Consider the following 24,880-nt stretch of genomic DNA (forward strand, 5'->3'; position numbering starts at 1 on the left):
CCATTTAATTTATGTCCAACAGATCTCAGAAGAGAAAATGTTTGCAAGATTTTTATACTGCTACAAGGCCATGAAGGCATTCAATGAGTTCATTTACACCAAGAGGTTCAAGATGGAGTCCATGCAGACAGTCACAGGGACAGTTCAGCAGGAGGACCAGTTTGTATCAATCGACTGGCCGACTCATAGTTTCATATACTGATCAATGCCAAGCACCAGAGGCATGTGAGATTTGCGGTGGTCAGATGTCACTTCCAGTTCAGGTGTCTACCTTTTACAGAATTGGGACAGCCCCAGGATTCTTTTTGAAGATCTTGTTGGCAGTGATGGTACCTTGGGCCAAGTGGCACATGAGGGCGTTTCAATTTACTTTCTTTAGCCTATGAGCTGGGCTGTCTATGGATCAGAAAATCTTTGTGCCTATACAAATTCAACAAGAACTGGAATTTTGGGAATCGCCACTGTGCTTCTTTCGGAGGCATGCCTCTCAGCCCAGGAGATAGAATGATTCTGAAGCCAGATGCCAGTCCACAATCTGAAGAAACAAGGGCAAGGCCTTTGGAGCGCAGTGAAATGCAGACTCCCCAATTATCTTGAATGGAAGGAAAAAACATTGGGGAGAAGGGAGATAGGGAAGCAAGTTAATCACTAATACACAGTCATATACATACAAGGACCAATGTTAGATCATTCACCCTTTTGGGTGGTATCGCTGTAACCATAAAGCATATAGAAAAAAGGGGGAGAGGGTTAGCCCGATCGAACCAGGCTAATAAGGGGTTACTAATAACAACAATTAATTGATCAGACTAAATTAAATCAAGTTTGAATAACTTAGGTAATTTATTTTGGTATCAAAAAATATTATGTTAGAAAAGTGCAGTTCCTTAATACTGATCGTATTCAATCAGGCATTAAATTAGATTACTAGAAATAAGTTGGAAAAACATAAAACAATACACAGAACACGAATCAAGTCCAGGCAGGTTGCTGTAGTCCATTGTTACCACAAATTATTGATGTTTAAATTTAGTGGTATGAGATCAATTATATTCCCTTTTTCAGCCAATCAATGAGTGGTTAATCAATGGACCAAATCAAAGCATAGAGTGGGGGAAGGGAGGGGGATGAGGTAGATGGTTAATATTCCATTGAAAAAAAATGTATAAATATACAAAGTTCATTCATCATGTATTCGTTATTGAAGAAGTGGCTCTGAAAAACGACACATGAAAGAATATATATTTATCCCTTAGCGCTGGAGAAAATGGTGATAATTAGAAAGAAGAAATTATTCCATAAATTGAAAGTGCATTCCAATACCGTCAACCAACTCAATGTATATAAATGGTTTGGCGACGGATTAACTAATTGTCAGTTTAAACGGACTAAGATAAAAAGCATAATATCCATATCACTCAACGATATATGTAGAAAATCGTGGTATGAGGCTGTTACATTCAAGAGCATATAGCTTCAGATGGTATTTAGCAAGTATTGGAAATATCTATCAATACATTACCACCCCGCTCAGTGTGAAAGATATTATGGTGTATCGGCAGCATCTGTCTGTGGTTCACTCATCCACACTTTATTAGTTTAATTAGGGTCTGGTAAATTGGGAGAGAGTTTCTGCTTCTAAGTGCTCAGATCCAGGCCGTATCATGCAGATTGCAGATTATCGTGTGCGATCATTGCGTCCGCAGCTGCCGATGCCATGGCTCGTAACACTCCTAGCCTCTATACTCCAAGCTCACTGCTCACTCCACTCTAGCAACGTGTTAGGACTGGATAGAAGTTTAAACATCAATAATTTGTGGTAAAAATTGAAAAAAGCAACATGTCTGGACTTGATTAGTGTTTTGTGTATTGTTTTATGTTTGTCCAACTTATTTGTAGTAATCTAATTTAATGCCTGATTGAATACAATCAGTTTTAAGGAACTGCACTTTTCTAACAATATTTTTTGATACCACAATATATTACCTAAGTTAGTCAAACTTGATTTAATTCAGTCTGATCAATTAATTGTTGCTAATAGTAACCCCTTATTAGCCTGGTTCTATCGGGCTAACCCTCTCCCCCTTTTTTCTTGAATGGAAGGAAGCCTTTTACTAGCATTGCAAGCCTTTCAGGATCTTCCAGGGGGGCTGAGTAAGACTGACAACAAGAAGCCTACATTGCCTGACAAGGGGACACCAAAAGTCTTTTCTTGTTACATCTTGCAATTAAACTTTTCATGGGGCAGAGAACCACGTACAGTCAGATAAGGTTGGTCTTTTTGCCAGGAAAGCAAATCGAATTATTGGTTCGTTTAGGCAGAATATTTTTTCAACAAGTGCCTCCTACCAATACTGGCCCTATGGGGCATTCCAGCAGTAGTTCTCAGGGAGACTTCACTGAACATGCAGCTTCTGATATTTGCAACAGGATACCAATGCAAAGACTCTGTCATACAAGATAGGTTGACAGTGCCATGGAATTTTCTGTTTGATCTTTGTCTCTGGTCAAATTAAATCTTTTATGGCAAGGTCAGTAACAGCACCCCAATCCAATGAGATTACTTTTAATAGCTTGGCTATGGAATAGGCTACACTAGATGTGCAGGGATTCTCATCTGATGTTGTTCAGACCTTGGTGACCAGAAGATCATCCATGAACGCTACATAGGAGAGGATATAAAAGAAGTTTGTTTTGTTTGCTCAGCAAAAGCTTTCTCTCCTGTGTTCCCTGCTCTAGCCAATATCCTTGATATTCTACAGTCAGCGCTAGAGATTGGTCTGGCATACAACTCCATTTAAGGTACAGATCTCTACTTTAGATTTTCACAGGTTGCAGATGGGTGCAAAAGCCAGCGACCAGATGCTTCTTCCAGATGACAATCTATATATGACCTTGAGGGAAATCCTTGTTCCCTCTGTGGGACTTAAGCTTAGCTCTGAGAGCACCCTTTGCTCCAATAGGTTTAATTTCCATTGAAGTACTTCACAGTAAAAGTAGTTCTCCTGACAGTAACTACTTCAGACAGAAGGATTTTGAAGATTGCAACACTTTCCTGCAAGGGCCCTTTAGTGTCTTTTTCTTTTCTTTTTTACCAGAGATAGGGATACCACATCTATCTCCAAAGTTCAATTTTAAAGTGGTATCCAGTTTCCAGAAAACTGGGAAGTAGTTCCCCTGTGTTTTCACATGAGAGGCACTGAGTGCACAGCAGGAAGACTTCAGTTTTCTTACACATGTTCGAGTGTACAGTGTACTTGGTCAAACAAGGAAAGTGTACAATCTTTTCATTTAGCCATCGGGTCCTCAAGAGTCATCCACTCTTGGGTTACCATTGTGATTAGATTGACATGAAGGAAGTAGGCCTTTCTGCTCTAAAACAATTGACTAGAGGGGTGGCAGACTTTGGGGCAGTTATGCCAGTATTGCTTGGAAGATATAGGTAAGGGCTAGTTTGAAGGTCTAGTGTGGCCTTCATTCAACCTTAAAAACTAAAATATTTGGTCAGCAAGTTTGGGACAAGAGAGATCAATTCTTTCTGGCTTTAGCAGCTTTTCTTTGATAGTCAGTGCCTCTTTTCATTTGTTCTCTCCCACCCTATATTAGCTTTGGTATATCCGGTTATGTGCTGACGTGAAGTGGTCCAGGAAAACTGAAAATTGTTATGAAATACTTACCATAATTATTCTTTCCTGGCCTAGCCTCATGTCAGCACAGGACTCCTTCACTAGTGGCCTGTCGCAGGCTAGGTTATCGAACACCTTAGTTGGGGGAGGGGCTGTCTTTTATTCAGCTTGGAATGTGTGGTCATGTGGGGCTCCAAAGGAGGTCTTAACCTATTATGTGCTGATGTGAGCATGGGCCAGGAAAGGAAAATTGCATTAAGTATTTGATAAGAATTTTCAGTTTTTGTACACAGCTAAATAAAATTCAACCAATGACCATTGTGATCTATACCATGCACAATGATCCTCAAATTGTATGTAAAGGCAAACCTTTCTTTTTTTTTTTACATTTTGTTATGGATAAGAGCAGGGAATGGTTAGGATCCCGTTCAGGTTTTTTTTCCTGTCTGTATCCCATTGGTAAATATTTCCCTATACTTCCTGTACCAGAGATACACCAGGAAGCAAGAGGTGATCTTTCCAAAGGGAAGGGACATCCCTCGTTATACCAGTTATCACCAAATGTTGAGTTGTTGGATGAAAGATCTCCCCTCTTCTCTGATTCCTGTGACAACTTAAAGATGTTGGTATTTTCTTCACTTTCTGTACCCGAGTCAATGGTCACCAGAGCAAATAATGAGGGTGAATCTCCTCAGTAGGTACACAGACGTGAATAAAAAGCAGACAGGTGCTCTGACCTTTCTACATTCTATCCAAAACTATAGCGTTACATATTAAATGTTCAGCAATCCATGCACTTTTATTGTAGAAGATAATTCATGTTTATGTTTAGCTTTTAGGAGCTTTTCCAGAAGGGCCAGCCAATTTATATTTTTCTGGTTTCTAGATAGATACATTTTACATTGTATCTGCATTTTTATGTTCTGTTTATTTGCAAACACCTGTTCAGTAAAATAATTGCTTCAGCAAATTAGCTATTTGCCATTTATGCTGGCACTTTTTGACTTTAAAGGTGCTCAAAGGACACAGATTTTAGAATGTCTACCATTTCTCTACCTCTACTTTCTATAACGTTTTCCATCATCCTATTGCATTCAAATTAGACCTTTAAAAAAAAAAAAGGAAAAGAAACCACAGAACCATTAAAATTTCTTTGCCAATCTTGTACTAGGACGCTGTCTTCCTGAGCTGGGCACTGAAGAGCAGAATAAAAAGAACACTGTCTAATGGAACATTAATTCTGTCCGCCAGCACCAGTGCACATTAAAGTACTGCATTCCACACATGTAGCTCTCTGGGATCTGCTCCAGTACGTTTTATCATGGGAAGTGTGCAATTTGCAATACATTTCTAGTATAATTTCATGAGTCCCTGGAGACAGCAGCATGTGTGACAAAGCAGTTTCTAGATATTATTAAAAGATGACTGTGTTCCTATCTTGTGTTTATGTGTAACCTCAGGAGACCCATTGGTTTCTTCAGGACCAAGATTTCGTATATAAATTCATAGTCACTGTAGGATATCACACCGCATGTGCTTTATACTAATACAATTTAAAAACCAGGGCAGTCTTATCATCACTTATTTATTTCAACATCGTTGCCTGAAAGCCCCAGCAAATTAGTCCAGGATATAACACTTTTAAATACCACAAGTATTAATGCCTTGGACTTTCCGCATTTTGTAGTGTTAAAAATCTGAATTAATCAGAATTTTTACTGTTTGATTTTTACATTTTTGAAAGTGTAAATTTCTGCTTTTATTGTGACCTAAAGTATAAGGCCCATCTCCCTGGGTAAAATGAATATATTTTGCTTTACAGAGGTTACTTGCTATTAATAATCCTTTTGAAGAAGATGCAATTACCTTTCCTGTGTCTGAAGGGTACAAGTATTAGCTGATTGCATTTGGCCATCCAGCAAATGCCATCAGGTATCTATAGTTGTAATCAGGTCAGGAATAGAAACTTTCACATAATTATGAATCAGTATGGTGACAAACATGGTTACCTTATGCTCTGAAACCATATTTTATTTCATACTAAGCGCGTCGGGACCCTTCGGGGTAAGACCACGCTATATCAAGATTCAACTCAACTCAACTCATATTATTCTTTACTGCCATTATGGGCTAGATTTATACACATAATAACACAAACAGTCAGTTTGGCAAATGATGAATATAGATTTTTCATATTTGCCTTAAGTTTACTTTGTTGAGACAGATGTACATGAATGAAAAAAACAGAGATGCTCTCACAATTCACAATTTTTATCAGTTGCTTGGCTGCATATTAAAGTTGTTCTAAAGTCAAAATGGTATTTACCTTAATGCATTCTCTGCATTAAGGTAAACAATTTCTCACTACCTATCCTACCCACCTTCAGCCCTAAACACTTACCTGACTCCTCTCACTGCTCCTGTGCTGTCTTGGCTGTAACACCATTCCATTCACTTCCTGATCTCACAACAGACACTGAGAACAGTGGGAGCCGTCATCTCCTGCTGTTGTCACTCAAACTCAACCTGGGCGCACATGCACACGGGTGCCTCCATAGCACTCGTGTGGGTTAGGTGTAGGGTTGCCACCTCATTCCTTTAAAATGGAACACATATTAATTACACAGGTTCCGAGGCTAATATAATGCAGATAAGGCACTGAGTTTAATTACTACCTTAATCAGCCACATAACCAGTGTAATTAATATGTGTTGATGTTTAAAGGGATGAGGTGGTAATCCCAGTTAGGTGCAGCATTGTGCGGCAGACAGAAAACACACAGAGTCTGAGTTCAGCAACAACAGTATATAGTAGAAAATTGTAGCAAGTACAAGAGGCTCAGAGAGGGAGCACACCCGACTGGATCCACGTACAGCTGAGACAGCGGTGGACCCATGAAATGCACAATGGAAGATGCTGACAGTGTCTACCACGAGGAGTGGAATGTGGCCTAGCCTGTCTACACCCAAAAGGGAGGTCTTCCTTTAAGGTAGATGTAGTCCTTGCACTGTTCCTACTCCCCTGGAACCTTTCCCTATCTGTAGTACTGTCTCTGATAAAAACAGAAAAAAGTAGCCCGACTGCCACACACCTCACCCATCCCTAGCGGTAAGCAAGTAAAAGAACCCTCAGCTCAGTTCATCAGACCACGACTCCAACATGTTTCACCCCACCCCCAGGGATTAATCATGGAGACCCAAGATGGCCGCCAAATTCACATAGGGTGGCAGCATCTAACTGGATAGCTGCCTACCTGTGACCGAGGAAATCATATAGGAACCAAGTTGCCCCCAACTTCCTTCCCCATTTGCTACATTTGAGCACCAGCTGGATAATACAGACTGCACCCACCTACACCTGGCCCGCTATGAAGGAAGGAGGAGACGAAAACGTTAGTAGGGGATTGCCAAAGAGGAAGTATGGGATTGCTCTGTGCAATATCGCTGCACAGAGTAGGTAAGTATAACATCTTTTTTATTTTAATAAAAAAATCACCTTTAGTATTGCTTTAGTATTGCTTTAACCTTTTGATATCTGTAGTAGCTAAATCTTTGGCTGCTATGTAAAGAGCACTAATGAGCATAAGGGTATGGTGATTTAAAGTGAATGTAAAACCACATTGTTGGCATCATGCTTCACTGAATACATTTTTTTAGAGCCCAAATAACTCTCCTTATGTATTACTGTAATGCATCCTGTCTGAACATATGGTAATATGGTAATATGGAGCTTTTTTTACATTTTTAGTTACACCCTTCAAACACTGCTCCAATCTGGAGATGCTCAGGGAGTAGGGGAACTGTATATCAGAGCAGTGTTGCTGGAGAGCGGGGCCTTTGCCTGTATGAGATGTATGGTATGTTGCTGCAGCATTTAGCGGTGTTAAAAAAAAAAGTAAAAGGACCCTGCATTATACAGCCTGCTTTACAGTAATAAATGAGGATTACATTTTATCTTAACTGGTCTACCATATAAGTTAAACTTTTCACTGTTTCACTTATTGTAGTCACACTTAAAGAGGAAGTAAACCCTTCCAAACAACTTGGACCTACAGGTAAGCCTAGATTAAGGCTTACCTGTAGGTCCAAGCAATATCTCCTAAACCTATATGGTTTAGGAGATATTTGCCCGAAAATGGGCACCGCTGTCTACGGCGCATGCGCCGTAGACAGCGGCGCGCAGGCGCACTAAATGCGGCAAATCCATGAATGGATTTGCCAAATTTGTCGACTCCCGTGCGCATGCGCGGGAGTGACGTCATCGCGGCTTCGCCGAGTGGCAGCGGCGGAGCTGCGAGACGCGACTCCCGTGCGCATGCGCGGGAGTGACGTCATCGCGGCTTCGCCGCTGTGATTCGTCGGAGCTGCGAGACGCCACCAGCAAGATGGATGCGGCGGACTACAGGGATCAGCGGCGACTTCGCTGGCTCCTGTGTCAGGTAAGTGACACATAATGAGCTACTATGCGATGCATAGTAGTCCATTATGCTTTACCTTTGCAGGGAAAAAAAGAGGAAGTAAACCCATCAGGGTTTACTTCCTCTTTAAGCTGCGTGTGCAAATAATGTTGACATTACACACCAGTTTTGGAGCCAAGCTGTAATGAGTGTGTCTCCTGCTACCAACGCCATGACTATCATAGGCTAGCATGTTCAAATTCAATCTAAACATGGTAGTCAAGCTCCGCTCTTAATTTTATCAAAAGATTGAAAGGAAAAGTAAGTGCACATTTAGATGCCAAAATCAATTCCTAGGAAATAATGGACAGTTCTTAAATGCAGAAAATGAAAAAAATAAACTGTAGTGCATTTTTAGCGAGCACACATTTTGATTTATTGTTGTAATATTTCTTGAAAATAATTTTGGATATGACTTCCATATATCACACACTTGCTGTTTCATGTTTTTATTATTTTATTTTATATACAGATAAAATTGCATCATAAATTCTTCCTCCAGAGGTTATCTGTATATTAGACTGTGGTCATCATCACTTGCTCAAATAAATCAATCCCCCCCCCACACACACACACAGAAAGTCTATTGTTTTCAGATGTATATACAGTATCTCACAAAAGTGAGTACACCCCTCACATTTTTGTAAATATTTTATTCTAACTTTTCATGTGACAACACTGAATAAATGACACTTTGCTACAATGTAAAGTAGTGAGTGTACAGATTGTATAACAGTGTAAATTTGCTGTCAACTCAAAATAGCTCAACAGACAGCCATTAATGTCTAAACCTCTGGCAGCAAAAGTGAGTACACCCCTAAGTAAAAATGTCCAAATTGGGCCAAAGTGTCAATATTTTGTGTGATCAACATTATTTTCCAGCACTGCCTTAACCCTCTTGAGCATGGAGTTCGCCAGCACTTCACAGGCTGCCACTGGAGTCCTTTCCACTCCTTCATGACGACATTAAGAAGCGGATGGATGTTAGAGACTTGTGCTCCTCCACCTTCCATTTGAGGATGCCTCACAGATGCTCAATCGGGTTTAGGTCTGGAGACATGCTTGGCCAGTCCATCGCCTTTACCCTCAGCTTCTTTAGCAAGGCAGTAGTCATCTTGGAGGTGTGTTTGGGGTCGTTATCATGTTGGAATACTGCCCTGCTGCCCAATCTCCAAAGGGAGGGGGGTCATGCTCTGCTTCAGTATATCACAGTACATGTTTGCATTCATGGTTCTCTCAATGAACTGTAGCTCCCCAGAGCTGGCAGCACTCATGCAGCCCCAGACCATGACACTCCCACCACCATGCTTGACTGTAGGCAAGACACACTTGTCTTTGTACTCCTCACCTGGTTGTTGCCACACACACTTAACACCATCTGAACCGAATAAGTTTATCTTGGTCTCATCAGACCAAAGTACATGGTTCCAGTAATCCATGTCCTTTGTCTGCTTGTCTTCAGCAAACTGTTTGTGGGTTTTCTTGTGCATCATCTTTAGAAGAGGCTTCCTTCTGGGACAACAGCCGTGCAGACCAATTTGATGCAGTGTGCTGCTTATAGTCTGAGCACTGACAGGCTGACCCCCCAACCCCTGCAACCTCTGCAGCAATGCTGGCAGCACTCATACGTCTATTTCCCAAAGACAACCTCTGAATATGACGCTGAGCACGTGCACTCAACTTCTTTGGTCGACCATGGCGAGGCCTGTTCCTAGTGGAACCTGTCCTGTTAAACCGCTGTATGGTCTTGGCCATCGTGCAGCAGCTCAGTTCCAGGGTCTTAGCACTCTTCTTATAGCCTAGGCCATCTTTATGTAGAGCAATAATTTTTTTTTTTTCAGATCCTCCGAGAATTTATTGCCATGAGGTGCCATGTTGAACTTCCAGTGTCCATTACGAGAGAGTGAGAGCGATAACACCAAATTTAACACACCCGCTCCCCGTTCACACCTGAGGCCTTGTAACACTAACGAGTCACATGAAAAGGGAAAATGGCTAATTGGGCCCAATTTGGACATTTTCACATAGGGGTGTTCTCACTTTTGTTGCAAGCGGCTTAGACATTAATGGCTGTGTTGATTTATTTTGAGGAGACAGCAAATTTACTCTGTTATACAAGCTGTACACTCACTACTTTACATTGTAGCAAAATGTAATTTCTTCAGTGTTGTCAAATGAAAAGATATAATAAAATATTTACAAAAATGTGAGGGGTGTACTCACTTTTGTGAGATACTGTATATAGGTATACAACAAATAGCTTGGTGTGTCTACTTTCCAAAATGGGGTAATTTGGGGAGGGGGGGGTTGTGCTATCTGGGCATTTCATGGCCTCCGAAACTGTGATAGGTAGAGAGGAGTAAAATCAAGAATTTACGCCCTTCGAAAGCCTGAAGCCGGTGATTGGTTTTTGGGGTCCTGCCAAAAAGTCCCACACAGGGGTGCTTTTTTTATTTTATTTTATTTTCAAATTATTTATTTTGCTATTTTATTTTATTTTTACACTGTTACTTCCATTATTATTTTTTTTATAATTGTTATTGTTATCACTCTAGATCTCTCCTCTGCCCTCAAAGCATCTGACCACACCAAGATAAGTGTGATAAGATGCTTTCCCAATTTCCCAATGGCTCTGTTTCTTGAAAAAGTCATGAAATGCTCTTAGCTTCCAGTTTCTTAGGCCATAGAAATGATTGGAGCCATTCTGATCTTCGATCAGCTCTATGGTCAGCTCGTGGAGCCACCAGCTGCATTATCACGTCCCCGGTGGGAAAGGAGAGCCCAAAAAAAACAAGGAAGACAACTGCTGGCTGAAAAGAACAATACCAAGATGATATCTAAACCTGCAGGCATCTTTTTAGTATAACCACTCAAAGTCCAGGTACATTGCAATACATTGCTGGTCCTTGTTGGGAATATAGTGTAATGTTCCTTTTTTTTTCATGCAGCCTGTGGGCTGAACGAAAAAAATATATTGATCGTTGGGTATGCCCACCATTAGAATACCGCGATGCATCCACTCACTTCTAATGATGGGCATACATGCACCATTTTTTTTAACTGTGATGGAGAAATCAACTCCTACAGCGCAGGAGTCGCTGATGTACGTATCGTGAGAGCAAACGATGTTACTGTCAAGATAAATAAATCAGTGCTGCTGATGGTGTACCTGAAAAGAAAATAATGGTTAACAATAAAACACAGTAAACGGTAAAGTACAAAAGAATTACATACCTGAAAAGCAAACATGATAAAAAGTGCAGAACAACGGAGAGAGAACAATAGAGAGAGCAATAAAAGGAGAACTATTTTTGTCTTTTTTTTAACTTTTATTTGTAACTGTTACTGTAACGATTCCAGGTTCGGGTCTCTGAAAATGTGATGGCATTGTTGGAGACTCTGTGAATGTGTAACCCAAAGAAAGAACCGCGCTGTCCTAAGTGTGAACTTAGGTTATGTGCTTCCCCAACGGGGAATTTTAACAACTATAGAATTGTGTTACAATATCAGGAAGTATATTAATACGTAATACCTAAAAAATGTGAAAAATTATAAATTAGTGTGAAATTTGTGATGCATATCACCAGCAAAAATACATAACCGATCTATTATAAATGATGTAAAATAATATCATCTATGCCCTTAATTCAATAAGTGCAAGACAGTGACATATCTGTATATACAATGTATGTACAATGTATGTAAAATAACAACATCTACACCCTTAACTCAATGAGTGCAAAAACAGTGGCATATCTGTATATACAACAGTATAGAAAAAAGTAAATTAGCACAAACATAAACGATAAAGATTCCAGCTCACCTAAAAAACCAACCATGCTGGGAAGGATGTGCTTCTATGTCTGGCATGGTCAGTTTGAAATAAAAAAGCGGTGGGGGGGGGGGGGGGGGCTGGCAGGATCACCAGGGGTTTCACACCAAGGAAGAAATACAAAGAGGACAGGATACTTTTTAACACAAGTACATGGCACAACAGACACATATCAGAAATATGAAATGCCTGTTTTCCCCTCTAATCCTGACAATACGTTTTAAAAGGCAATTTCCCCTCACTTTGGAGACTCACTCTGACTTCCTGTTGTGCTTCTGGAAGAGAATGTGAGGCCAAATCTCCCTAATAAGATACATACAACATAAAAACAAAATTGACATGGATTCTAAGCATTCCTTACTCTAAAACTACATTCAAAAGTTTTTCAGTTTAATAGTTGCACACAATTATCACTATAGTTTTCCTATATATCCCCCAGTGTTATTATGGTATTGTGTGTTATATTTTTCAGCACATGAGTAGTTCGGGGGCTCCACCTCGTAACTGGCGTGGAATTGGTCTGGCAATGTTGGTGATTGCAGTAGTCATGTCCCTTGTGCTACTTTCCATTTTCCTGCTGTCCCCAGGTAAGCTTTTTGTACCTTGTTTTTACAATCGCTCATGTTTTGTAATATACTAGTAGTTCAGTTTCACAGAGATTTTTATATTTTATACAAAATTTATATGATTTTATACTAAAATAAACTGTAGGTAGTTTGGCCCCTCTTTTTTTTAATTGAAAGAACTGTTTCTGTTATAGAATGATCTGTTTTGTTTGGTATTATGTTACAGTTATTAAACCACTTAACTACTGGGCACTTAAACACCCTTAATAACCAGACCAATTTTCAGCTTTTGGTGCTCTCACTATTTTGAATGACAATTACTCAGTCATGCAACACTGTACCCATATGACATTTTTGTCCTTTTTTTCACACAAATAGAGCTTTCTTTTGGTGGTATTTAATCACCTCTCGGTTTTTTATTTTTTGTGCTATAAAAGAAATAAGACCGAAAATTCTGTAAAAAAATGAATCTTTCTTCGTTTCTGTTATAAAATTTACCAGATTAGTAATTTTTTCTTCATAAATTTTGGCCAAAATTTATACTACTACATATCTTTGGTAAAAAATAAGTACAAATTGGTGGATATTATTTGGCCTTTGTGAAAGTTATAGAGTCCATAAGCTATGGTGCCAATATCTGAAAATTGATCACACCTGAAGTACTGACGGCCTATTTCAATTCTTGAGACCCTAACATGCCATAAAATTACAAATACCCCCCAAATGACCCCTTTTTGAAAGAAGACATTCCAATGTATTTAGTAAGAGGCATGATGAGTTTTTTGAAGTTGTCATTTTTTCCCACAATTCTTTGCAAAATCAAGATTTTTTTTCCTTTTTTTTTTCCACAAAATTGTCATATTATCAGTTTATTTCTCACACACAGCATATGCATACCACAAATTACACCCCAAAACACATTTTGCTACTACTCCTGAGTACGGCGATACCACATGTGTGAGATTTTTACACAGTGTGGCCACATACAGAGGCCCAAAATGCAGGGAGCACCATCAGGCGCTCTGGAGCACCCAGGCCAATTCAGACATTTCTCTCGAACATGTAAAAATCATCATTTATTTGCTAGAAAATTACATAGACCGCAAAATATTATATATTTTTTTTTAGCAAAGACCCTAGAGAATACAATGGTGGTCATTGGAAATTTTTATCTCACATGGTATTCGCGCAGCAATTTTTCAAACACTTTTTTGGGGGGAAAAAACTGTTTTGTGCTTTAAAAAAAAAAAAACAGTAAAGTTAGCTCAATTTTTGCATAAAGTGAAAGATGAAGTTATGCTGAGTAAATAGATACCTAACATGTCACGCTTCAAAATTGCACATGCCCGTGGAATGGTGCCAAACGTCGCTACTTAAAAATCCCCATAGGCGACGCTTAAATTTTTTTTTACTGGTTACATGTTTAGAGTTACAGAGGAGGTCTAGGGCTAGAATTATTGCTCTCGCGCTAACGTTCACGGCGATACCTCACATGTGTGGTTTGAACATCGTTTTCATATGTGGGCGGGGCTTACGTATGCGTTCGCTTCTGCATGCGAGCACATGGGGACAGGGGCGCTTTCAATTATTTTTTTTTTATTGTTCATTTTACTTTATTTATTTTATTTTGAAATTTTTTTCCCCAAAAATTTATTTTTGATCACTTTTATTCCTATTACAAGGAATGTAAACATCCCTTGTAATAGGAGTATGGGATGACAGGTCCTCTTTACAGTGATATATGGGGTCAATAAGACTCCACATCTCACCTCTAGGCTGGGAAGCCTGAAATAAAAATTAAAAAATAAATAAAAAGATTCTGGCTTTGATCGTATTGGCGAGTTGGTAGAAGCACCGGAGGGCGGCGAAGGGGGCGTCTATGGCTGGGTATTGCAGGGTATCACCGAGTATGGCTGGGTATCTCCGAGCATGGCTGGGTATTGCAGGGTATCTCCAAGTATGGCTGGGTATGGCAATTTATGGCAGGGTATTGCAGAGTATTGGCGGGGTATTGCAGAGTATTGGTGGGTATTGGCTGGTATTGCAGAGTATTGGCGGGTATTGCAGAGTATTGGCAGGTATTGCAGAATATTGGCCAGTATTGGCGGGTATTGCAGAGTATTGGCTAGTATTGCAGAGTATTGGTGGGTATTGCAGAGTATTGGCGGGTATTGCAGAGTATTGGCGGATATTGGGGGGTATTGCAGAGTATTGGGGGTATTGCAGAGTATTGGTGGGCATTGCAGAGTATTAGCTGGTATTGCAGAGTATTGCCAGGGTATGGAGGGGTTAAATTCGGTGAGCAGCGATGTGGGCACTGCAGATGCAGCCCACAGCGCTGCTGACACCGATCTCTTTCCCCTCCGATGTACCGATCGGTACAGAGAGGGGGAGGGAGGAACCAGCGTCATAACATGACGCCGGTTTGTTTACAAGTGATCACTCCGTCATTTAACGGAGCGATCACGTGGTAAACGGCCGCGATGAGCGATTACCGTGATCCGTGATGCGCCGGGTCCACTGGACCCGGCGGTCACGGGTGCTCTCGTGTGCGCGCCCCAGGGGGCGCGCGAGAGCAGAATTCTGGGAGGCCGTTAATTAATGACCTCTCAGAGTTAAACAACCGCCCTGAAGCCGTTAATCGGCTATGGGCGGTTGTTAAGTGGTTAAAGAAAACATTGTTGATGTCTGGTGTTTCTTTTTTACAGCAAATAGCATAAATAATACTTTTAATATTGATCTTAGAAGGTATTTTATTTTAGAAGCATCTTATTAGACTGCCGAGCTGCTACCTGTAGAGAAGCAAGTGTGGAGCAGTGTCAAATTTGTCGACTAAAACGACTAAAACATTTTAGTCTACTAAATGAATACTATATTAGTCTACTAAAATACGGCTAAAACTAAAAAAATTGATATGACTAAAATACGACTTAAACTAAAATGCCATTTTAGTCAAGAGACTAAAATGGGACTAAAACTAAAATGGCATTTTAGTCAAAAAAACTAAGACTAAAACTAAATTGAAATTTGACTTCAAAATTAACACTGGTCTGTAGTGCATGTTCATACCTCAATACCTTAAATGATGTATGAGATTTTTCACTCCAGCAGTTTATAATGAGTTTGGAAATTGTACAGAAATGTTAACTAATGCATTACAATTTAATTACACCCATTAGATTTTAGATGGCTAAAATGAGTTTTAGTCGACTAAAATGTACTGGAGATTTAGTCGACTAAATACAACTTAAACTAAAAGAATTGCAGAAGACTAAAATGGGACTAAAACTAAAATGCCATTTTAGTCCTAAGATTAAGACTAAAACTAACTCGAAATTTGCTGCCAAAATTAACACTGGTGTGGAGAGCTTATCTAGAAAAGGAAAGATGAAAAAAACAGGAGGGAGGGTATCAGTACGGGAGAATGATATCGTCCTAGACCACATGCGTCAAACATAAGGCCCGCAAGACGAATCTGGCCCCCCCAGGCCATTTCATGTGGCCCTTGCACCTCTCCTGCAGCTGCAGGAAAGCTCCAGTCCTCCCTAGGTCCTCCCCCAGACCCTGCACTTTATGCTTCCCAGCTCCACCCCCACTTTCTTCCCAGCAGCAGCACAAGGTAAGGTGGGTGCACTGTGATGTAAGGGAGGGTGGGGGACTATTGTTTTCTTATGGTGGAGGGGGAGGGTTTGCGCTGGACATCTAGTCTTAAAGATACAACTGGCCCTTTTGAGGGTAACCATAATGCTGATGTGGCCCACGAAGAAATTGCGCTTGGCACTCCTGTCCTAGACCATATGCCATTCGCCAGACCAACTTAATTTTTTGAACATTACTGGATCCACGGAGGCTATATGTGAAGTTTTTATTTGTTAAAGTGATCATGTGAATAAAATACGACATCGAAGAAAAAACACTGCAGGTATAAACCACCCACCAGACATATTGTTTGGTGTTGAGGCCAAATAATTCAATTTTATTTTCATCTGACCACTTTAAACTCAAGATTCTGAGGCCACTTGGAGAAAGGTGTTCTAGTCAGATTAGACTAAAATGGAATGATTTGGCCTCAATACCAAACAATATGTCTGGTGGAAATCCAATAAAGCTCACCATCCAAATACCATTCCTACAGTAAAGCATGGAGTCGTTAATATCCTGTTATAGGGGTGTTTGTCTGCAGCAGGGACTGGAGCACTTGTGAGGATAGAAGAAAAATGAATGGGGCAAAATACCATCAAATTCTCAAGGGAAATCTGCTGCCCTCTGCCAGAAAGTTGTCAATGGGAAGAAGGTTTACCCTCCAACATGATAATGACTGTCAGAAACCATGAATCAGACTGAGACAGAAGTACAGTTAAATCACACTTGTTTAATAATAATAATGAAAAGGTAAACATAGTCAAAACATAGCCAGAGATCAGGAACCGGAATGGATAGTCAGATAAGCCAAAACATCAGAGAGCCAGAGATGAGCGTAGTAGAACAGCAAGCAGGAACTGGAGCCAGAAGGAATGTCAGCCAAGCAAGTCTTTAAAAGGAACACAGGAGAACGTCTCTAGAGATGTGACCAAGGCAAAGTCAGAGATCATCTGGGCTGGATGGTTTAAGTAGGCAGGACAGAAGAGCAGGATATCATCAACAGGTGAGTCACTGTGGAGAGAAAGGAGTTGGCAATTACCCGAAAGCTGAGCGGCCGGCTTTGAGAAGGAAGGCCTGAGCACAGCCCTGACAATGAACCAAAGTTCACACCAAAAATTACTACACAGTGGTCGAAGGAGGAAAGGGTGAATATCCTTGCATGGCTTAGTCAGAGCACAGACTTAAACCCCATTGAAAATCTGTGGAATGACTTTAAGACTGCAGTCCACAAACAATCACCATCAAATTTAACTGAACTTGAGCAGTTCTGCAAAGAAGAGTGAGCAAATATTGCAAAGTCTAGACGTGCAAAGCTAGTAGGGACCTGTCCCAACAGACTAAAGGCTGTAATTAAAGCAAAAGGTGGTTCAACAAAATACTGACATAAGGTGGTGATCCTTTTTCCAACTCAGTGATTCTGTTTTTGAATTTTTTGTTTCTGACATTTTGGTGTTATATCTTTCACTTGGATTTTATAGGTTGCACTAGTAAATACAGCTGGATAAAACAAAAACTGTGTCTGTCTTCATTTCAGGTTGCAAAACAACAAAATGTGATTATTTTAAAGGAGGGTGATTCTTTTCTATACCCACTGTACAGAGGCACTCTTTACCAGAGTGATCAGACCTCTAAATTATAAGGGGTCGCTCTAACATGAAGAAATCCAAAGGCAAACAGAAGCTACCTGGAGGCAACCTCACATCAAGGATCCACCTTTAGTAGCCACTAGCTGGTCTGATATAATGGATCCAGCATCTTCATAAAAATTCCGGTGGACCATCAACAAAATCACCATGCTGGTATAACTCAAAAGAAACACATAGGAATCTCCGTGGCCCAGTATCACAGATTGCATAGATTTTTAACCATTTCCTGCCCATGCTATATTCTATATATGGCCTTATGGCTGTTCTCTAGTTCTGGGAAAGCATCCCTGGATGTCCTCTCGTGTGCGCGCTTCCTGTTGTATACAGGGCTTAAAGCAGAGTTCCGCCTAAAAAAATAAAAACATTAAAAGTCAGCAGCTACAAACACTGCAGCTGCTGACTTTTAAAATAAGGAAACTTACCTGTCCAGGGTGCCCCGATGTCCTAACCTGAAGCCGACCCATCCCTTGGCTCCAGGTGGAGGCGCCGGCATGGAATCTTAAGTAAGAGAATGAGGAAATGAAGCCTTGTGGCTTCACAGCCTGGTTCCCTACTGCGCATACGTGAGTCACACTGCGCATTCTGACTAGTCCATGCTGTCTTCTGGGACCTGTGTGTCTCCCAGAAGACAGCGAGGGGGGACGGAGGAGAGGCCGGACATAGTCTAGATCACAGTGGTTACTGCAGCAGTCTTTTGCCGGAAGTGGGAGCAAAAACCTGTATTAGATAGGTATCTGCTCACCCCTGAAAGGTGCCAAATATGACACCGGGGGGGATCCAAACAGTGAAAGTTCAATTATTGGGTGGAACTCCGCTTTAAGCTCAAATTTATTCATACTATTGAAAAGGCAGAGGAAAGGTTGATCTCTTATGTGACAGTTTGGTCACAGGTTTCAGTGCGACAGAGCGAGCCTGCAAGGAGGTTTCTACTGTTGTGCTATCTTTTTAGATAGTCCAAAGTTCTCAGAGAATCCTTTGTCATGTATTAAATGTTTATGTGTAAAAGAGAGGCTGTATAAGTATAGCATAAAATATATATAGTATTAACTTTGAACAATAAGTATTTATAAAAATGACGTCAAATATTTTCACTAACAGAAGAGGAATTGGTACAAGGGACTACTACTAACTGTGAGTTAGGTCCCTTGTGCTGATTTTTGTTTGTGATTTTGGCTGCACTAGAGGTTAATAGAGAAAGGTTTCCCTAACTTGGCAGTAGCAATTAATACTGTCAATAAACATAGAACATCAGCCTGTGGGATACCCTGAAAATATTTTAGATTGGTTTGTACATCAAGCCTACCAAAGAAATTTCTGTGATCTAACTTTACTATTACAATTGATAAAGCAATAAACCATAATCGTAAATATTCTGACTGTAGAGCATGTCCACCATCTGTGGTGCAGAAAACCCATCTGTCCTCAGAAACTAAGGGAAAAGCTAGTGGAATCTAAAAAGCAATTGTTTCTATTATTGAAGTATTGATTGTGAGTTGAGAAGTATGACTTGCTTTTGGGCCATTCGTTCAGCTCTAATTCTTCATTTTTGTCTTGTTCCTATAATCTCATGCTGTTAAGTGTGCTTTTGGTGAAGCTAGGATATTACAGAGAAATAAAACCTCAAGCTGAAAAATTCAACATTTTAAAGCCTCCACTGTGCTGTCAATGGTGTTGTCTAAAGTAATAAGACATCTGATTATAACACAAATATTCAGAAGCTGGGAGATCATAGTGGTAGAAAAGAGTTTTCATTTTCTGTGTTGGTTCTTATCATTGTCAAGATGAACACTAAAGGACATGCACACACTCACCAGCCACTTTATTAGGTACACCTGTTCAATTGCTTGGTAACACAAAATGCTAATCAAATTGCTAATCAGCCCATCACATGGTAGCAACTCAATGCATTTAGCATCTAGACGTGGTGAAAACGACTTGCCAAAGTTCAAACTGAGTAATGGGGAAGAAAGGGGGGTTAAGTGACTTTGAACGTGGCATGGTTGTTGGTGCCAGACGGGCTGGTCTGAGTATTTCAAAAACTGTTGATCTACTGGTATTTTCATGCACGTCTATCTCTAGAATGGTCCGAAAACGCAAAAATATCCAGTAGAGCTGAAGGATTCTGGCCAAAATGAGAATCGCAATTTTTTTGCTTAGAATAAAAAGATCACGATTCTCGCAGCGTAAAAAATCTTTCACATTATACAAAAAAAAATGGCCTAACTTTACTGCTTCGTTTTTTTAAAAATTCATTAAAATTTTATTTTTTCCCCAAAACGACTGCTGCGCAAATACAGTGCGACATAAAATATCGCAACAACCATTTTATTCTCTAGGGTTTCTACAAATATATATATATATATATATATATATATATATATATATATATATATATATATATATATATATATATATATATAAACCGGTAAGCCCAAAATGTAAGGCCGCCCTGCGAAGGGTTATGGCCGCTACACACACACACACACACACATATATATATATATTTTTTTTTTTGGCAGTAGGATCCTGTGCTACCTGGAATATTGCTGGTTTATGCCAGATTGTGGAGGGAAAGGCATGCTGATTGCGCAGCTGTGTGCTGGGCTATTTAGTTGTGACCTGACTATGGCTCAGGGTTCCACCCAACAGACAGGAAGTCTGTGCACGGGAGTCAGGTGGACGCCCATTCCGCTGAGAGGCGTCAGGGGTGGCAGAGCTTTACCTGTATAACAGCAAGAAGGCCAGCATTTAATAGCATCCCAGCTGACTTGGCAAGTGGATTAGCGTTCCGCTGAGCAACACATGTTTTCCAAACAGTGATGAGGATGCCGAACTATGGGTGATAAACCAGAGAGGCGGTCCAGCGTTCCTCTGAAGATATCAGCAAGCGGTAACGTAATGAACCACAGAATGATTAGATTGCCATGTATGGGATAGACATTATGTGTGCTATATGAACGCTATAGCCTCACAGTGACTTGGTAGAAGGTTACTTTGCTCTGAACTGGTGATCTTTACATATATGTAAGAAATGAACACTGAATCCACCTGAAATTTATATCATCATTTATTGATCGGAGTGAGGAAATCCCGTCTACTGGCTGTTGTATGTAGACATTGCACAACTTTGTTTTATTCGCAGGCTTAACTTTTCACTAAATGAATGGACGGCATGATGGAAGCAATACCTCAGAGTGGTGAATGGATTATGCAGGAAATAGTGAAAAGCAAATTGTCAGGATAGCTGTTAAGTCATCTCAGCCCTGAGGCAACACTTGACACTGACTAATTGGTTAGCACATTAACTAATTACAGTGAACAATACTGATGCTTTGACCACCACAACCCCAGGGACCATGCATGCATTGGATTCTTGTTATAATATGTTATGAATTATTTGATTATTTCTGTATTAAGGGTGTTTTTCCCACAAAAATCTCAATGCATGCCTGGTAATAGTGGCACCTAGTCCGTTTGTGTTTTATGTGAGTCTATTGTCTATATGTGTCTTTGTGATTGGTTGTAGGACGCACCAAATATATTCAAATAGTACTTTGGGGTGTCACTATCTGATATACAGCAGGATCAGATGTACTCTAGCCCTATGGCTGGGTGATTTTATATTATTGTGGTTTTTTTGATATTCAATAAATATAATTTTGGAATAATTGATTTCCTCTCATATTTGCCCGCTACAGCCATGGTAGCCATTTTTTTCCTTTCAGTGGGGATTAAGTCTCATCTCCGTCTGAAAGCCAATTCTTTTAGTGGGCTACCTTGAGGCCTGGTTTACTAAAATATCCTGAAATCTGACTGAGGGGCTGTCATCTGAGGATTTAATTTGGTATCACAGGGTGAAAGTGTCACAAAGATATTGAAAGGATACAACCAATTTTCCAAGGACACTAACAGACTGAGAAAGATCCTAGAGACTGTATGTTGAGGCGATCTCTCATGTGCTAGAGTCAGTGGGTTTAAATCCAGAAGAGTTTAGTCTATTTAATTCCTGGTGAAAGGACAATCCAGAAGGGAAGATTCATCTCATTAAGTTGCTACTACAGAGCTCAGTCCATTGTTTACTTGTACAAGAACTTGGCTCACAGTTCAACAAAAAAAAAATCCAGTGTCCTCATATCATTGCTACGGGTTACTGGAATAGTCTACCATTACCCACTACCTATCAAAAATCTACAATAAAGCGTTATAAAAAGCATACCACTAGACTGTCTAATGAGCCTAAGACCCCTTTCACATCGCTGAGCCTACAGCGTCGGCAGTAAAACGCCGCTATTTTTAGCTGTGTTTTACGGTCGGATTTGCAGCGCATTTCGGCCGCTAGCGCGGCGCTTTTACCCCCGCTAGCGGCTGAGAAAGTGTTAAAACCATCCGCAATAGCGGCGTTTTGCCGGTGGTATAGCTGCGCTGCCCCATTGATTTCAATGGCGAGCAGCGGTGGAGGAGCGGTAAACACCCCGCTCCTTCACCGCTCCAAAGAAGCTGCTGGCAGGACTTTTCCTGACGTCCTGCCAGCGCACCGCTCCGGTGTGAAAGCCCTCAGGGCTTTCTGCTGACGTACATTGTCGTGCGCCGGTCGGGAACTGGTTAATGTGACCTATATACTGTACAACTCAGTCGAACAACAAACTGAAATCTTTTAGGTGCAGGTAAGTAAAAATAAAAAAAATAAAATATTATGGTTGCATAAATGTGCACACCCTTAAACTGTTGAAGCACCTTTGAGTCTATGAGTCTATTAGCATGGCACATTTTGACTTGGCAATATTTGCCAACTGTTCTTTGCAAAAATAATCGAAATCTGTCAGATTGCAAAGGCATCTCCTGTGCACAGCCCTCTTTAGATCACCCCACAGATTTTCAATCGGATTCAGGTCTGGGCTCTGGCTGGGCCATTCCGAAACGTTAATCTTCTTCTGGTGAAGCCATTCCTTTGTTATGGATGTATGCAGAAAGATTAAGTTCCTCTTCATGTTGAGCTTTCTAGCAGAAGCCTGAACGTTTTGTGTCAATATTGACTGGTATTTGGAACTGTTAATAATTCCCTCTACCTTGACTAAGGCCCCTGTTCTGGCTGAAGAAAAATAGCCCCAAAGCATGATGCTGCCACCACCATGCTTCACAGTGGGTATGGTGTTCTTTTGGTGATGCGCAGTGTTGTTTTTACGCCAAACATATCTTTCGGAATTATGGCCAAAAAGTTCAACCTTGGTTTCATCAGACCATAACACATTTCCCATATGCTTTTGGGAGACTTCGGATGTGTTTTTGCAAAATTTAGCCGGGCTTGGATGTTTTTTTTCGTAAGAAAAGGCTTCCTTCTTGCCACTCTACCCCATAGCCCAGACATATGAAGAATACGGGGGATTGTTGTACCACACAACCAGTACTTGCCAGATATTTCTGAAGCTCTTTTAATGTTGATGTAGGGCTCTTGGCAGCCTCCCTGACCAGTTTTCTTCTTGTTTTTTCATGAATTTTGGAGGGATGTCCAGTTCTTGGTAATGTCACTGTTGTGCCATATTTTTTCAACTTGATGAGTACTGTCTTCACTGTGTTCTTTTGTACCCTTCTCCTGACTGATACCTTTTAACATTGAGATCCCTCTGATGCTTTGGAAGTTCTCTGTGGACCATGGCTTTTGCTGTAGGATGCAACTACGAAAATGTCAGGAAAGGCCTACTAGAGCAGCTAAACTTTATTTTTGGGTTAATCAGAGGCACTTTAAATGATAGCAGGTGTGTACTGACTCCTATTTAACATATGTTTGAAGATGATTGCTTAATTCTGAACACCGTTACATCCCCAGTTATAAGAGGGTGTGCACACACACCTATGCAACCACATTATTTTCATTTTTTTATTTTTACCCCCCCCCCCCCTACTAGGTCACATTAAAGGTGGAAAAAGATCTGAAATGATTTATCTATGTCTAATTTTTTTTTACAGAAACCTGATATTTTAACAGGAGTGAAGGCTTTTTTTATCCAATGTAGCAGCGTTATTACCCCATGGGCAATCTAGGCTTAAGTTGACATATAGTTTAAAATAGATTTTTTGTAAGGCTCAAAGATATTAAAGCCTAACACCTGCTAATACATTAAAAGCAGAACTCTGGGATTGACACAAAACACTAAATCATTATTACATTTGTGAAATTCCTTACCATTGAAGAGAAAGGTCTTAACAAATTTTCAGGAAGTCCTCTCTGTAATTAAAAAAAAAGCAGCAAATATTCTGCCAAGGAGGAACTGTTACAACAGGGATTACATCATATCCTTTACTCTCTTTGCACTATAATCAAACTACATTTCCCATCATGCTTTGGGAATTGCAGTGAATGTGGGAGGGTACACTAGGCCTGTACATGTTAAATGTGAATTTATTTACAGCAACAGTTTAAATTTACAAGTTCCCTTTTAGTGAAATTGTACTGTATGTACTTGTCTCTTTAGTACAGAGTGGTATGATATATACTTATTTTGTACCCCATTCTAGCAATCTTTATTGGGCAGCCCTACCTTATGGCACACAGCCTTTTTAGCAAAAATAATATATGGTTTGTCCCAACAACAGTCACTTTTGTTGCACAATTGGTCTGCATGTTAATGTCAGATTTGTAAGAAAGGCAATTTAAATAAAAAGACTCCATATACTGAATATGGTGTTCATCACATACAGTTACAGAATACAATATTTTTTACAATTGTGGTACTTTAAGCATACCTGTACTGACACATTGCCAGTAGCTCACTAGAAATGCACTGTATGAAATCACTGGGGACAGATATATTACAGTACGAATTCTGACAAGTGTTACAGAAATTCGCTGCTTACCTGAATTGTGCATCTTCTTGATAGATAACCCAAAGCAGCCTGAGAAGTCTCCTCTGATACTGTCTGATCTGGAATATTTGGAAGACCAGGCTGTTTTACGCCAGCTTTCATGGGCAAGTGGTAAGTGATGTAAATATAACATGTTTGTTAAATCAGATTTGTATATACTGTACAGTATGTTAGAGAGTTGTATTGGGTTTATTACTTGATATGCAAAATAATACATTTTGATATCAGTTTTGGGTAGACAGTTGTAGGCT

General features: G+C 40.2%; 1 protein-coding gene across 2 annotated transcripts in view; it reads left to right on the plus strand.

Moving 5' to 3' along the window:
• LOC143983561 (inactive dipeptidyl peptidase 10-like) overlaps positions 1-24,880 on the plus strand; it is a 322,327-nt gene that overhangs the window by 90,827 nt on the left and 206,620 nt on the right. For both annotated transcript variants that reach the window (XM_077483372.1, XM_077483371.1), the window contains exons 2-3: positions 12,387-12,501; positions 24,645-24,740. In XM_077483372.1, the coding sequence (XP_077339498.1) occupies positions 12,387-12,501; positions 24,645-24,740 (211 nt within the window). The remainder of the gene's footprint in view (positions 1-12,386; positions 12,502-24,644; positions 24,741-24,880) is intronic.

The sequence above is a fragment of the Lithobates pipiens genome, unplaced genomic scaffold (assembly GCF_037356315.1).
Source record: "Lithobates pipiens isolate NorthernLeopardFrog02 unplaced genomic scaffold, aLitPip1_a1.2 Scaffold_16, whole genome shotgun sequence".
Lineage (NCBI taxonomy): Eukaryota > Metazoa > Chordata > Amphibia > Anura > Ranidae > Lithobates > Lithobates pipiens.